We start from the raw sequence: 16500 nt of genomic DNA, 5'->3' as shown, positions 1-16500 counted from the left end.
CCACAGGCTCGCCGGCGAAGATCGTCGGGAGGAAGCCTTTCCCAAGTCGCCTTGGGAGAGAGGAAAGACAAGTCTTGCGCTATAGGAAATTCATGCAATGAAAGTTTTCTATGGCAACAAAAAGAAAATCTTATCCCGGAGTATTTCTTTTATGTGGTTCTTTCTTCGCTCGATATGGGATGCCGGCAACGGGCATGATTCTTAGACGACATGATAGGAGTGTTATGTTTGCAACATACAGGTTCTTATTTAACTATAATGATGTTGAGGAGGCGAAGATCCACGCACTTCTTGAAGGCCAGGAGTTTACTGCACAAAAGCTTAGTCGTGCTCACAATAGGGTAGCAAATCAGTTTGCAATATAAAGTCATGTAGTACTAATTGTAGCACTTGTGTGTGGCTACATAGAGGATCCCCTTGTATTGAATAACTTTTTTGCCTCTTGATTGTAACACTATCATAATGGAATACAACTCCTGGTAGTTTTTTATGGAAAGGAATATAACTTCTTTTTTTTAGGCAAAGGAATAAATCTCCTATTACATCCTCAAAAAAAATTCCTATTACCCACCAAAAAAATGTTCCTTTTCTCGATTATAAAAGATAAAGAAGACAAAAAAAAAGTGCGAATACGCAGGGGTCACGGGATGAGATGGCCCAGCCCAGCAAGACCCATCACGTTGCTAACCCTGGCGTAACGCACTGTGTTCAAAAAAAAAAAGTGAGGCGCAACGCAAGACCGCAAGTTATTCCAGTACCGCGATCCCGCCGTCGTCTCCGCCGTCTGGAATCGCCTCGCCACCGCCTGGATTCGCCCTCGACCCCGACTGCAAACGCCGTCTGCGTGCCGCCGCCCGCCGCGTGGGGCAGATCAAGGTTACTTCCTTCCCCAATTGTGCTCTCCTCCGGTCCTCCCGTGCGATGTTTGCTGCCTGCGTGCTTGATGACTCGAGGATTTTGGAAATTCATAATCATTGATGACTCGAAAATAGGCATGGAGGCAACAAATGGGGGCAGTATTTTGATCCAATCGCACATCTCAAAATTGTTCTGTGTCTTGCGACAGTTTCTTTATTGCGGTATCCATCTCACCACACAACAAATCGCCGTAGCCCTATCCGTGTGGCTGTATCGGTGCTTCTTATAGATTGGTAATAATGTAAATATGTAATGGTGTTGGTTCTTCTTTCGGCAGGAATGGACAAGTATCACAGCAACACTCGCTTTGTACCCCTGAACGACCCTCCATTTGCTCTCCGTGGTAAGCACTCCTGAAAGGAATTTCCTATCTTATTCGTACTTCTGGAATCTGAACTAGTTTCGACATATCAAACAATCACGCCACATGTTAATTCTATAGGTGGTACTGGGCCGGTCGCGCACACATCCACCTTTTAAGTGCATTCTTATTCTGCAGGTTGTGTAAAGGACTAACAACTGAGGTTCAGGCTGGAAAGAATGTTAGATAGATAGGGAGGTTTATTTGGTGTGTTAAGAGAGTGCTTCTATATCTCGTTTCTATCCACACATGGTTTCGTAATCCAGTGTGTTGTTTAATGAAGAACATCCATCTTTTTAGTAGTAAATATAAAGCATACAATTTCTATGAGTAAATGGTATTATACTAGTATCGGCATTGTCTTCCATCAATCTTGCTATTCTGCACTATAGGAATCTGCAGTTTATATCTTCTAATAAGGCTCTCTCTCCCAAACTGAGGCACTTACAGGGTCCTCATGTATACAACCTAGAACTGACTTTTTTTTAGTTTTCTTGTTTGACTGTAAATCCTAATCCTAGCATGACTCACTAGTAAAAATGATGGTTCTTGAACTAAAATAGGCCTCTTTATATAGTGCCAGATTATATATTAACCTAAAGGAATAAGTGATCCTTTCATCTGTAGCTTATTTCTCAGATATTTAACTGCAACTCTCTCCCTCACTGGACAAAACAGAGATTACACTGAACCTTGATGTATGTGCTAATTGGTTAGCTAGTCATGATTTTAAGCATCTGAATCACATGAGAATACTTCGATACGATTAAAGTTTTGATTAAACAAATACTTTACACCTGTTGCCTGATAATAGCTACACTTGTATATCGATTAACTAATAATGATGACTAGTTACATTTGTTGCCTTTGTCTTTCAGGTGCCTCAAACTCATCTTTCAACAACATGGATAACCTTAGACGCTCCTCAGGCATTGGGCAAACAAAGAGCCATGCATCTTCTCCCTTAGGAGCTCTGCGACAGAAGATGCCTCCATCTGGAAATCGATCCTTACACACAAGTCGCCCCCTGTCAGCTCCTGTCGCAAACCGCCCATTGTCTCCTCATCTTCCTCTGAAGAAGCCACAGTTGAGCTCTACGTTCTCCATCTCGCACCGTATATTTGGCGTTGCGCTGGGCGCTGCCATCATATCCATTCCTCTTGCTACCAAGTTCAGCCTCATGTTTGGTGTCTGAGTGAAACAGAGATGAGGGGTGACATTGCTGTGGGTGTTCCATTATTGGGCACAATGCAACTCCAGGTGCACCTGCCATAACATCTTACCAGGCCTGCGTATTTTCATTAATAATAAGGAAAACTATCATAATGATCAGTGTAAAAACAAAAAATAAAAACCTCATTTTGGGTGTTTGTTGTTATGAGGTCTGCAAATCTGAAACCAGATCCTCTGCTTTGGCTTGAAGGTTGTCCTTGCTCATTCGACAGCAACATTAGTCAACTTAATTTCTCATTTTGAAGTTTGTTCTGGCCTTGTGGTGGATTAGCCACTTTTCTTTTGTCCTCCTAATTTCTCTTAATTAGGTTGCAGATCCATATTTGAGTTGTAGAACAAATCAGATGAGATAATCGTGTGTAGTAATACATCTCTGTTAATCATGAATGAATAGGCGCATTGCATTGCAACAACCGCAAGCTAAGTTGATGCTAAATTCCTCTCTTCTCCACGCTCAATCATCCTCTACCTTTCTGTGTCATGCCTGGGAGCAATGTCAGCGTATCTGTAGGTCACTGGAGACTCGACCCCATGGCATCAGATTCAAAACTCACAAAGTCAGGATCTTCTCGAGCCAGTGTGCCCCCTCCGGGCCATGTCTACTCCTCTTCCAGCCAAAATTTGATCTTGTAATACCATCGATAGATCATAAATAAACAAACTTAAGAAAGAAAAGCCACCTGTTTTTATGCTGTCTATATGCTTACGACGGTGGGCCAGCGTTCCACAATTGCATAACAGCATCTCCAATTGATGATGCAGATGTATGAATTACAGCTTTTTACATTACTTAGACTAAAAAACGCCTCTCCAACAAATGATGTAGATGTATAAAATATTTCTCCAAATTTACATCTGATATAAGATACATCACCAAGTAATGAAAATACACATCACTTGCCGCACGTGATGTAAAACGGCCGGCAGCCGCGCGAACGCCAAACTGTCGTTCGGAAATTTCCCGCTGCCCGCCGGCCCGCCGGCCCGCGTACCGCCTCCGGCGATTTCGCCCCAGAAACGGCACCGCCCCTATCCGTCCTTCCACCCCTGCCTCGGCTGTCCGTTGATGTTGTGCACTGATGAAATTGTTGTATTGTTTTATGTATATTAATTTTGGACGATTTTTATTTAAAATTGTGCGGCTCTAGCATTGTTGCTGTGTGGCCGTTTTTACATCACATGTTGTAGCAGCGCCCGTGCGGCTGATGTATGTTACATTATCTGTTGGAGTTGTTGTTTTTTGGTGATGTAAAACTCATTTTTTTGGTGATGTAAACTTTACATCTAGCACTTTTTGGTGATGTATTCTACATCAACTATTAGAGATGCTCTTACGATGAGTGCACACGAGTTCGCAGTTGTGTTTTGTAAGCAATGATATTAAGCTATCAACCTTCAACGTTTGTCTAGTTTCTCTAGGTTTGGTATTCCTTTTTCCAAACGTCATGTTGGAACGTTGGATTCAAAAGATGAGACAAGATGAAGCATGTTGGAACGGATTCAAAAGATTAGAAACGAGGAAGCAAGAGATGCCGACTTCAAATAACCTTGAGGTAACTTTTAGTTTATCAGGAAAAAGAATCATCCTTTTTTTCTCGGTTTGTTCGGTCCTGATGTGTGTACTTTGTTTTCTTGCCCTTTAAGATCATACTCTTCATGATCTTTCAAAAATATCTATATCTATATCTATATCTAATAATAAAAGAAGGAAGCTTTCATAGTTCTCCATACGTCGTCCGTTTATATCCGTTGATTTTGTGTTAACCATAAAGATTGACGGATGAGATTTAAAAGTAGATCTACATAATGTTACGTAAAACATAAAGCATGTACATAACTTTTCATTGACACGTATATGAAGAGTCTCTTCTTTTTTCAGAGTACGGGGAGTCCAACCTGCACACAAACACATTAGTTTTTTATCTAGAAAATAACTTGTATTTATTCAATACAAGTTTTTTTTAGGGAATGCCATCATGGCTACTTTATTGAATTGGTAATATAGTTACATCATTTGCAATGGCATTAACCAGAAAATATAGGGGTTCATCGACCCATTTACAAGAAGAATTACTATCATAAGCATATTTTGCTAAAGAGTGGGCTACCTCATTAGTTTCACGAACACAGTGCATAGATTCTACAGATCCTATCATGCCAGCAAGGATAAAACAATCTGCGTAGATAGCCGATGTTTCGCTCCATATCCTGTCATGTCCTACACATGCATTGATGACCTCTGTCGAGTCGGATTCAATCTGAATTGAATGATAGCCCATGTCATTTGCATGTAGTAGTCCATGGTACATCGCCAATACTTCAGCCGGGCATGCATCACTAATGTATGGTATAGGGGAACATGACGCAGCCAGAAACACTCCATGGTCATCTCGTATAATTACTGCAGTCGCTCCTCTATTATCCTCATTATGGAAAGATGCAACCACGTTCACTTTAACTAAACCACCAGTTGGTCTCTTCCATGTTAATCCAACTCGTTTTATTGCTCCTGAACTAAAGGTTTTTGCTCTCTGAAAATTTAGGCAGATCGCTTGTATAGCTAAAGAGTTTCTGTTACTAGGGGGACGTTGATTCTGGTGAGTTTGCTGCCTTCTCAGCCACCACATGTACCAGGAAGATACAGCAATGCCCTCCTTAAGACCAACAGAAGGTAAATTAGGCATATTATTGTCAGGCAAACATAGCAAGGGTTCTAACACTGTTGAACCCGATCTATCAACGAACGTTGCATCTGAGATAAGTTCCGATAGTCCGAGTAAGCGCCACATCTCTACAGCACGGCCACACTGAAATAGCAAGTGATTGACATCCTCGGCTCCTTGCATACAGATTGGGCATTGGCCAATACTCCCACCATGTCTATTAGCAAGTATAGACTTGAGTGGTAGGATACCATGAAGCGCTCGCCAGCAGAAAATTTTGACCTTGCCCGGAGTTTGTATTTTCCATAAAATCAATATATACAGGTTGGTTGGAAAAAGAAACTACGAAACGTCAATCTTCTTTTCCTATTTCTATATATTAAGAAAGGAAGGGAACCTGATACGTCCTTTGTTTCCTCAAGCGCCGATCAAAAAAAAATTCCAACCAAACGGATCGCAGGGAACGATCGATCTCTTCGTGGCTCGATCGTTCTCTTCATGGCTGAATCGATCTCTTTTCCCCCGGTGAACGGATCTCTCCATGCCCTCGCCGCACCCCACTCCTATGCGCGCCACCGCGCCGGCAGGCTATCCATCAGGCGCCCCACCGATTCAGTATCTGCGCGATGGCCGCCGACCCCATACATGTCGTCATACACCACCATTTGCCCCTGCGCGCCGCCATCGCCACCCACACGCGCGTAACCACCGCCCGCGATGCGCCACGCCCCGGCCATCTGCTCACAGATACCCAGCCAAGGAGGTTAGAAGCGACATGAGGCAGGGGTTCCACAAGAGCTGGCACGATGGAGGCCATGAGCTATGGAGAGGGAGCCAGTGGCGCCGTCTCTGTTGTTCTGGTGTTTCCTCCGACAGCCGTCCTCGCGCGCATGCATGATCGCTGAAGCATCGCTCAGCTGCCGTCTCTCCCACGCGGCACCTACTGCTATTATCTCTCTCCCTCCCATGAGCGTCTACTAGGGGTGAGCTGCCGCTGCTGCTTTATCACCCTCCCTGGCTGCAGCAGCATCTCTCTCTCTCTCTCTCTCCTCCTGACCATCGATGCTGCGGTGCCTGCTGCTCTTTCTCTCATGCCACAGAAGCTTCTCTCTGGCAACGATGGCTGTTGCTCCTCCTCTTGTCTGTCTCATAGCCAAAACACCAGGTTTTGGAAAAATATTAGTGTGCATCAATTTGAAATCTGAATTTTGTTATTGTTATGACAAATGGTGGTGTGATGTGAGTTTAATGCGCAGGAATCTTCACTAAAATATGCACGTACTGTATTTTAATGTTGTAATTTCATGCTCTCTATCTGTTTGTTAATATGTCTACAAAAACAACATATTTTTTATGTTTTGTCCTTTTAAATCAATCTAATATTTTTGGACAGCTGCATACAATCTTCATCGTTAAGTAGAAAAGAGATATAAAACTTTTTAGAGTTGCAAAACATGAATCTTATAACTGTGTATCTCCTTTTTTCTAGAAAATGATTCTTCCTCCACTTTTTTGTCCATCTACTGTTGCTAAACTACGCAACCTGCAATTCATGTTTTGGAGTCCATGTGCTACGCAGACAGGGACGTCGCTGCATGCAGAGCTGCCATCTACAACATGCACAAGGTTGAGAGCTATCCGGGTTATGATCAGATAAGGATTAAATACTGGGTGACTTACTCGGTGCCTGTTCTACTTGAGATGATCCACCACATCTAATTAGCAGATTAGGACATTGGATAGTGAATTTTTAGGTGGTATATCTGAGATACATTGGTATCAAAATAAATTTTTACCATACTCTGTACTATGCTATTCCATCGCTCCGAGACGGCACTCCCGAATGTCTCCATTCCATCTTCATGGCGACCAAATTCCTTTCCTCCTGTTTTGCAGGCATATGCAGGATCGCCCTGAAAAACTGGTTGCTCTGAATCGCCCCTAAAAACCATTCGACATGACAACGGCGGAGCTACGTGGGGGCGAACCTGGGCCATCGCCCCCCCAGCAAAAACGAAATTTTTTTACTACCCCTATATGTATTACACACAGCCCACAACCAGAAGGCCCATTTATCATCTGCTGTCTTCGTTGCGTGGAGACAAACGAATCCAGCCAGCCACCAAATCGATTTCCCCTTTGACCTACCGCCTGCAACCGCGGACGCATGACGACCTGAGCGTGGGGGTGGGGCATCGGCGTCCGGCAGGAGGCCGCTGTGGCTTGCCGGCGTGGCCGCGTGGGGGTGACCGCTGGCCGCTGGCGGGTGGCCAGCTAGCCGCTCCAATCCGGCCTCTGCTGCGGAGAACACCAGGCAACATCGGCGCCCTGTAGTGCCTCGGTGAGCCGGTGAGCATCTGCCCTCGCTAGATCTTACTTTTTCTCCTTTACGTTGCCTAGTCTTCTAGTCAATTTCTCCAATCTGGGCGTCCTAGCAAGCTAGCTAGCTACTTTATCAACACTGCTCTGTACTGGTTATTTGGACCCTGTCAACACTGCTTGCTGGATCTCTGTCTATCTTTCCCCTCTGGAAATTATACGAAGTTCAATTATTTTGATTCTGAAGTTTATTTCACCTTAGTTGAGGAAAATTCTAATTAGGTCATCTGGTCATGGATTTATTCAATTGCATTTTGTACTGAATAGAAAATGTCCTTTACAGTGAGATTGTGAGAGGGAGGCGTGATGCTTAAGGGGAAAAAGATTGATGCATTTTTCAAAAGAAAGAGAGGTGATTCACTTGATGAACCAACAGCAACCGAAGCAATGCCTATTCAGCCAACGGACTGTGTTCAACCTCCTCTGTTGTTGCTCGAATTTGAGCAACACGGACCACATCCTTCAATGCCTCAACAGCAAGGACAAAGCCATCAAACTCAAACAAATGAAGTACTATTTCAAGGGATTGAATTCTTGCAGCGGGATCCAGCACTACGTCCACAGATTTGGCAATATCCACCTAATCAAAGAGATGATGTGCGGCGAGCATATTTGAAGCTTGGTATTATGCAGCCCCGTTTGCAGAATTACAAAGCTTATGGTCCAGAAGGTCGCAAACGACGCTTTAAGTATGACTGCTTCAAGGATTTCCCATCATGGTTGGAGTACTCGGAGGACAGTCATCGTGCATATTGCTTCTATTGTTTCTTGTTCGGCAAGAACAAAAACAAGAGAGGTGGTTCAGATGTCTTTACAGTGCGAGGATTTGTAAACTGGAAGAAGGTCCATGATGGAAAGAAATGTGCTTTCTTAAACCACATAGGTTCTGAACCTTGCTCTGAACATAATAATGCAACCAAAGCATGCCATGACTTCTTGAATCAGCAAGGCCATTTAGAAAATGTTGTAGCAGTGGGCAACCAGAGGGATATAGAAAGAAACCAGCTGAGGGTGAAAGTATCAATTGCAGCAGTTAAGTGGCTTACAACACAATCATGTGCATTTAGAGGCCATGATGAAACTCCAGACTCAAAGAACAGAGGGAACTTTATTGAATTGTTAAAGCTCCTTGCAGAATTCAATCCCGAGATTGCCGAAGTTATTTTGGAGAATGCTCCATACAGTTCAAAGTACACATCACATGAAATCCAACAGGAGATTTTGGGTATTTATGCATTGAAAGTTAGGAAACATATCCGTGAAGAGATTGGGGATTCTAAGTTTTCTATTCTAGTGGACGAGACATGTGATGTAGCAAAAAGAGAGCAGATGGCATTGGTCCTCAGATTTGTTGATGAAGATCGTATATTGCAAGAGCGTTTCTTTGCCTTGATACATGTGACGAACACCAAAGCCGCAACACTTAAAGAGGTATTGAGTTCTGTGTTATCCAAACATGCTTTTGATGTTCAGAACCTTCGTGGGCAGGGATACGATGGGGCTAGTAATATGAGGGGGGAGTTCAATGGCTTGCAAGCTCTTTTTCTTAGAGAATGCCCGTATGCATATTATGTCCACTGCTATGCTCATCGCTTGCAACTTGTGCTAGTGTCTGCATCGAAGGAAGTGGTCACTGTTGCTCAATTCTTTCAGAAACTTCTTTTTATTGTAAACACCGTTGACTCCTCTGCAAAGCGCCATGATGAGCTTCGTGATGCCCAGTTGGAGGAACTAGCTCGGTTACTAGCTATTGATGACATTGAAACTGGTAAAGGGGCAAACCAGATCTGCACACTAAAACGACCTGGAGACACTAGATGGGGGTCTCACTTAGGTTCTATATCCAGCCTAAAGAAAATGTTTAATGCAGTACATTCAGTACTTCAAAATATAGCATCTGATGGGTCAGCTGGCTCAATTCGTGCAGATGGAGACACTGCTTTCAACTACTTATCTTCTTTTGAGTTCATATTTGTCTTATGTCTGATGGAAGAAATGTTGGAGATAACTGAAGATCTTGGTCAAGCTTTGCAAAAGAAATCACAGGACATAGTAAATGCCATGCGTCTAGTGTTCACAACAAAGGTTCGTCTTGATGAAATGAGATCAGATGATGGTTGGGAGGCCTTCTTTGATAGGGTTGTTGAGTTCTGTGTAAATCATTCCATTGATATTCCAGATTTGGGAGAAACTTACATTCTGCGTGGTGGTCGTGCTCGTCGCCAACCAGACCATTTTACTAAGGAGCACTATTTCCGGGTGGAAGTATTTCGTGCAACACTTGATACTCAGCTACATGAATTAGAATTCAGGTTCAATGACAAGGTACTGGATCTATTGACCACTAGTTCTACCCTGATCCCTAAAAATAAATTCAGATCTTTCAAAGCTGATGATATTTGTGAGTTAGTCAAGAAACATTATCCAGCAGATTTCACCCAACAAGAAATCTATGGATTGGAGCAGCAACTAAAACACTTTGTTGTGGATGCCTCCAATGATAAAGAGTTGAAAAATGTGTCAACCTTAACAAATCTTTGTCGATATCTCTTTGAGACAGGGAGACATTCTATCTACAATTTGCTTGATCGATTGTTGCGATTGCTTCTAACTCTTCCAGTTTCTACAGCAAGTGCCGAGCGAGCATTCTCAACTTTGAAGATCATTAAGACAAGGCTACGTAATACCATGGAAGATGATTATCTAGCCAATAGCTTGCTAGTAAAAATAGAGAGTGAAATCACGGAGAAGTACAGTTATGAAGATGTTCTTGTGCACTTTAAGGGTGCAAAGAAACGGAAAGCTAATCTGTAGTGCAATGTTGCTGTAGTGAACCGAATCCTCCATGGTTAAATGGTATTTTGGTATAGTTCCTTTTGTTATGGAGTAGGTTATATATATATATATATATAAATATATATATATATATATATATATATATATATATATATATATATATATATTTGTAAGCTACTATGGAGAAGATCAATATAATTGTATAAGTTTCTAGATATTTGCAATATCTAACTTGCTGTATTCGTATGCTTTTGTATTTGAGTTTTTTTAACAGCTTCGCCCCTCCAGAGATTTCTTTCAAGCTCCGCCACTGCGACATGACATCCACACCTGTGCACTCGAGGGCTACGCCCGAAGATGACAAGGGGACTATATTGATGAAGTGTGTATGGCGGCGCCAAGGCGGCGTGACAGCTTGCGCAGCGGAGTCACACGAGGAACCAACTGAAGAGGTCGAGGGAGAGCTTATGTAGCGAACACGTCAGCTGGATTGGCTGGCGCACCGCTCTAGCATGGTCGAGCTGGTGGCTTTATCCGTGAGGCACTCGCCGGCATGAAACAAAAAGGCGGCACTTGGGGAGTTTGTTGTGAATAATAAGGAAATGCACCGCCTCATATGTTAATACATGATTTTTGTTGGACCACATGAAGATGCATGTCACACCAACACAGAATTACAAGTCGGTGCAGCGATGGTCTCGAAGTATTTTTTTTCGATTTTCAACCTTTTGAATTTTTTCCGTGGTAGGCACAACGTGGCATGCTAGAGTGTGATGACCAAGCTCACCGTCTTTAGACAGGCCATGTTTCGCCTTTAGACCGGTCATGTTTATCATACAGAGAGAAAAAGTGGCAACACAGATGGCTCACTAGAGATGTGCGACTGTTTGTTTCTCCCGTTGCAACACGCGGGCATGTTTGCTAGTAAAGATAGAATTGACTAGTTTTCGGTTTTCTCATGTTTAGAAATAGAAGACGTTCTATTCTGGTTTTGCTCATGTCTTGCAAACTGTTCCGCCACACTCAATTTTCTATTCTAGGAGTGATGAGCTCTGCCGGCGACATGATTGTGTGCATCGCTCAATACAGAGGTTGGTGGTTATTCTCCTTTTTGACAAAAGCTCAGCCGGTGGCAAATATACAATGTCACGTCATATGGCACAGCAAGTAATGCCGCCAATGCCAACACAGTATGCTCACGTAGGCTGCAGCCACTCTAGAGGCACCGCGGCAAGGTGGGTGACGCGGTAGGAACTGTGCAATGCGGCCCATCTCTCCGTGTTCATCAAGTCGGACGAGGCGTCGGGCTGGGTCGGCAACCACCTAGACCCGGCCGCGGCCTGGGCTATCGACATGTCCGTCAGCATCACGGAGACAATCGTGCGGTGCCGTTGCATCGACAGCGACACCTCCGTCAATGCCGGCAGGGGCAAGGCCACCGCCAGGGCACCACGAGCGTGGTCGTCATTGGTCGTGGCAGCCCTCCGCACCGTGTAGGATGAAGCTAACCGGCTCCGCCACGAGCGCCAAGCGGCAGACGAACAAGGCTGTCGCGGCGGTCCTGGGCCCTTCCTTCGCTGGATGGACGATGATGGCGCATAAAGCGATAGTGGTGTGGCCGGGCAAGACGGCTAAGCGTACAAGATGTTCGCATTCGAAAAGTTAGCCTCCTAGTATTTTTTTTCTTGTTCTTAGTTAAACGGTTGAAACATCGGCCGTTTTATGTAAACTATGTCCGAACATTAATGAAATTCATCGCGTGTGATATCATTTGTGTAGTATTTAATTCGGTTTAAAATGTATGCACGCAGTTTTGGATGGCCGGCTTCTGTATCAGTGTCCGCAGACTGGTGTCCGGTTTGAGATGGAGATGCCCTAACCTCTTGTTTTATTTATTTAATTTTAGAATCCGTCGTAACCTCTAGTTTTTTTTTTAGAATATCGTAACCTCTAGTTAGTTGCTGGGTACGGGAGGTCCTATGTGACGCATTTTGCGTCAAACTGCTGCGGTATCGCACAGGCGCACCTCCTTGACGGGCTTTGTGGGCCACGCCCTGGCGTTCTCTTTCAACGCGCCGTGAGAAAAAACCATAAAAAGAGTGCCATGGTGGAAATCGAACACGAGATCTGCAGCACGCAAGGTCAAGTAGCTAACCAGTGCACCCCGGCTGCTTTCGTGGATATATAACAGCGCGACTGTTAAAGGAACAAACAACAGCGGCAAACTTTGTTGTCTAAATCTGGCAGCTCAGTTTATATAAACTGTAGGGAGCGAAAGATTTAATTTTTTTTTTGAAATTTCGAACAGAATTTTTATTTTTCACAAAATTCAATGTTTTTTGAAAGTCTAATACAATTTGTATGACTTGAACATCTTTCGAAATCTCAAACCATTTTTCAAAAAAGGAACAAAATTGAAAATGAGTACATTTTTTGAAAGTACTAATAACTTTTTGAAAATGTGAACATTTTCGAAAAAACAGGAACAAAAAATGGGAAACACAAACATTTTATGAAATTCCCCAAAAAAAATCTAATTAGTGAAAAAAATATGAAAACATGAACTTTTTAAGTTTCAGAACAAATTTTGAAAAACATTTTTTGAAAAACACATACATTTTATGAAAATTGCCCAAAACATTTGAATGTGCGCACAAAATTTAAAAACATAACCATTTTGGTTTTGGTTTTCTAAAAATTGCCTAAAATGTTTTTGGTTTTGTGAATAAAACATTAAAAGGTGAACAGTTTCTGAAACGATGCGAACAATTTTTGAAAGCACGAACAATTTTTGAATGTTAAGAACAAATTTTGAAATGGAGAACAAATTTGGAAGCTCGAAAATTTTTTGAAAGCACGAACAATTATTGAATGTTGAGTACAAATTTTGAAATGGAGAACAAATTTGGAAGCTCGAACAATTTTTGAAAGCACGAACAATTTTTGAATGTTGAGAACAAATTTTGAAATGGAGAACAAATTTGGAAGCTCGAACAATTTTTGAATGTTGAGAACAAATTTTGAAATGGAGAACAAATTTGGAAAGCTCGAACAATTTTTGAAAGCACGAACAATTTTTGAATGTTGAGAACAAATTTTGAAATGGAGAACAAATTGAGAAGCGCGAACAATTTTTGAAAGCACGAACAATTTTTGAATGTTGAGAACAAATTTTGAAATGGAGAACAAATTTGGAAGCGCGGACAATTTTTTAAAGCACGAACAATTTTTTAATGTTCAGAACAAATCTTGAAATGGAGAACAAATTTAGAAGCGCTTCCAAATTTGTTCGCGTCCATAGCCACTGTATGAAACAAATTTAGAAAACAAGAACATTTTTTAAAAAAATAGGAACATTTCTTTGCGTTTTCGGAAAATCCTAAACATTTTGTAGAACTGCGAACTTGTGTTGAAAAAGAAAAAAGAAACAAAAAAGAAAAAAAAGAAAAGAAAAGGAAAAGAAACAGAAAAAAGAAAAAGAAACAGAAAAGTGAAAAAAACCGGAAAACCGATAAAAGAAACGAAAACCCGGTTCAGGGAACCTTCTAGAAGGTTCACAAAACTGGATTGGGCAGTTCCTAACGTATCTACCTAAGTGGGCCGGCCCAAGCAGCGTCGCTCGGTCGTTCCCCTGTGCGAAGCGGCGGCATTTTGCCGCAATGAGCGGCCAATAGGAAATTCCGCTGGGTACACGCACGCACGTGATAGAGAGAAATGGGGAGGGAGATGGGCCAGATGCTAGGCCGACGAGCCCATGCACAAACACGCATCACAGCTCCCTTCCAGAATACTTCGTCGCCGAGTCGCATACGCTGGCGGCTAGGGTAGCCAAAAATATCTCAAAAGATCAGATCGATAGATGCCCTTGCCGGCGAAGCGCCCTCCGGCAACCGATGCGGCCGCCTCCATCCCGGGCGCCGACGACGTGTTTCCGCTGGCGTCCATGCCCGCTGACTTGGTCGAGCTCGTTGGCTGGCTAGTGCTTGCGGACGACGATCTGCGAGGCTATGTCCCCTTCCGCTCAGTGTGTACGCACGTGCGGTCCAGCACGCCATGCCCGCGCACAAATGGCATCGCCGTCGCGCGCTTCCACCCACGCCAGTGGACGATGCTGCCCGAGGGCCACGAATTCCACCTTGAAGATGGCCGGATGCGTTTCCTCAACCTTGACACCGGAGCATTCGTCCGCCGCCGGCTCCCTCTTCTTGACGACCACCGCGTCCTCTGTCCGGTCGACGGCCTCCTCCTCCTGCAGCGGAGCCGGCAACACGATAATGAAAACGGCGATGATGTTTGCCTACTTCACCCCTTCACTGGGACCGTTGCCAAGTTCCCGCCAATCACGTATGTCACGATGAGCTTGGGATCAATCCATTGGAGTTCCCGCATGAACCGTCCTTACTTGTTGCCAGGCAGGGTGACCGCTTCCTTGAGCATTGGTGCTGGCAGAGTTCCCATGCTCATGATCGTGCTTCTAGATCTGCGGCGCATACTATTTGCTACCACCAAGGACAAGCAATGGAGTTTCTCGGCCTGGAGCTTCTCCCCAGATAACAACATCATATCATCCCAAGGAAAATTTTACATGCTCCACAAGCCCACGCCAAGCACAGATGAACTATGGATTTTTCAGATCGACCCGCCTCGCCACGAGAAGACATCGGGATTAACTTCATCTTCGTTTTCGTTTCAGCCACCAAAGGTGATCACCATATTATGTCCCAAGGCCAAGATCCGCAGCCCTTTTGAACTGGTAGAATGTGACTCAAAGATCTTGCTCGTCGGTTCCAGCAGCGATCACTCCAAGCGCATGCTGGTGTACAGCATAGCGGATCTCATCCATGGAAGACTTGTCCCATTAAAAAGCATCGGGGGCAATACTCTCTTGATTGATATTGCAAGCAGTGAAAGTGTCATCAGAAGGAGCTTGAGTGTCGGTTTTATGGCCGTTCCTGCCATTACAGGTGACACCATTGTACGCAGGGATCTTACACGTTATAGATATCTTGAACAGTATCACCTCGGTAATGTCACTTGGTCATCAAGAGCGGTGGTGTGCACGAAACATAATGCGTACTGGCGTTGCACCTGTGGCCTCATTAACCATATCTACGGCGTCTGCCATTGTTTTTTTTATTAATCAGTGAGCTATTGTAGTTGTTTTTGTCCTAATTTACTTGAGTACTCAAAAACTGTACAATCATTTTTTATTAGCACCTATATATTGTATGTATGCGTCCATGCAGGAACCACGGATGAACAATCCTTCCGTAGCTAGTGCCGAACAGAGGAGATTGTACTGTGACGAGGTATGGGTGGTGCTGCTTGTTTATTATGTGTAGATTTGCATTCTTCTCATGCATGGAAAGATGATTCACTTTATTCCACAATTATATGTAGAGCCCCTTTTTTATGCCAAAAATACACGTAGCCTTGATGTGCATGTAAGGTGTAGGTAAAAAAGCACTGGTCTTTATTATTGCAATCATACACATATGAGATGAATGAATCAATTATCCCCAGCCCTAGCAATTGTTACGCAAAAGGGTGAGGATGTGAGAGAACTCCGCTTCGTAAAGTTGAAACCGCTCGAACCGAAGTGAATTGGAAAACGGGACTCTCAGCCCGAACCAAGCAAAGACTGTCTTAGGTAAAAAAAACGATTGGAAACGGTGCTTTCCGATACGAGAAAACGAATACATCACGGGAGCTGAACCAAACGCGTCGTTTGTTTCCTTCGCATCTCCATTCATAGTACTTATTCGTAGTTCACGCTTCACGGTTCCTCGAATCCTTGCTCGGAACATAACACATTTTTAACATTTGCTTGGAAACACAACTTACTAGCAGTGATCTCTACCAAATAAGTATCATTTGCCACACGTCTATATTTCATAGCTTATAACTTGAATTTTAGATATCTGCATATAAGGCCAACTCCATCGTGCGACCCCATCCTGTCTGACCCCATCCGTTTGTGGTAAAAAGGACAAACCAGATAGCCCGGCGCGTGGGAGCAAACGGACTTTTGTCTGTTTTCTGTCCGCTTTCGACCCATCCCCGGCCCAAGTTTGCGCCGATTTTAGGGTGAAACGGACAGCGCGCGGACGGGCGGGACGCACGCGCTTGTCCTCCCCTGGCCCGCCTATC

General features: G+C 43.7%; 1 protein-coding gene across 1 annotated transcript; it reads left to right on the top strand.

Annotated features, from left to right (window-relative positions):
* The first annotated feature begins 796 nt into the window (after positions 1–796).
* On the top strand, positions 797–2815 carry LOC119352497 (succinate dehydrogenase subunit 3-2, mitochondrial-like). Its single transcript, XM_037619111.1, has 3 exons — positions 797–876; positions 1196–1261; positions 2158–2815. The coding sequence occupies exons 2-3, from the start codon at positions 1198–1200 to the stop codon at positions 2472–2474; spliced, it is 381 nt and encodes a 126-aa protein (XP_037475008.1). The 5' UTR covers positions 797–876; positions 1196–1197; the 3' UTR covers positions 2475–2815.
* The last annotated feature ends 13685 nt before the right edge of the window (positions 2816–16500 follow it).

The sequence above is a fragment of the Triticum dicoccoides genome, chromosome 2A (assembly GCF_002162155.2).
Source record: "Triticum dicoccoides isolate Atlit2015 ecotype Zavitan chromosome 2A, WEW_v2.0, whole genome shotgun sequence".
NCBI classification, from domain to species: Eukaryota; Viridiplantae; Streptophyta; class Magnoliopsida; order Poales; family Poaceae; genus Triticum; species Triticum dicoccoides.
This window is presented reverse-complemented; position numbering and strand designations above follow the sequence as displayed.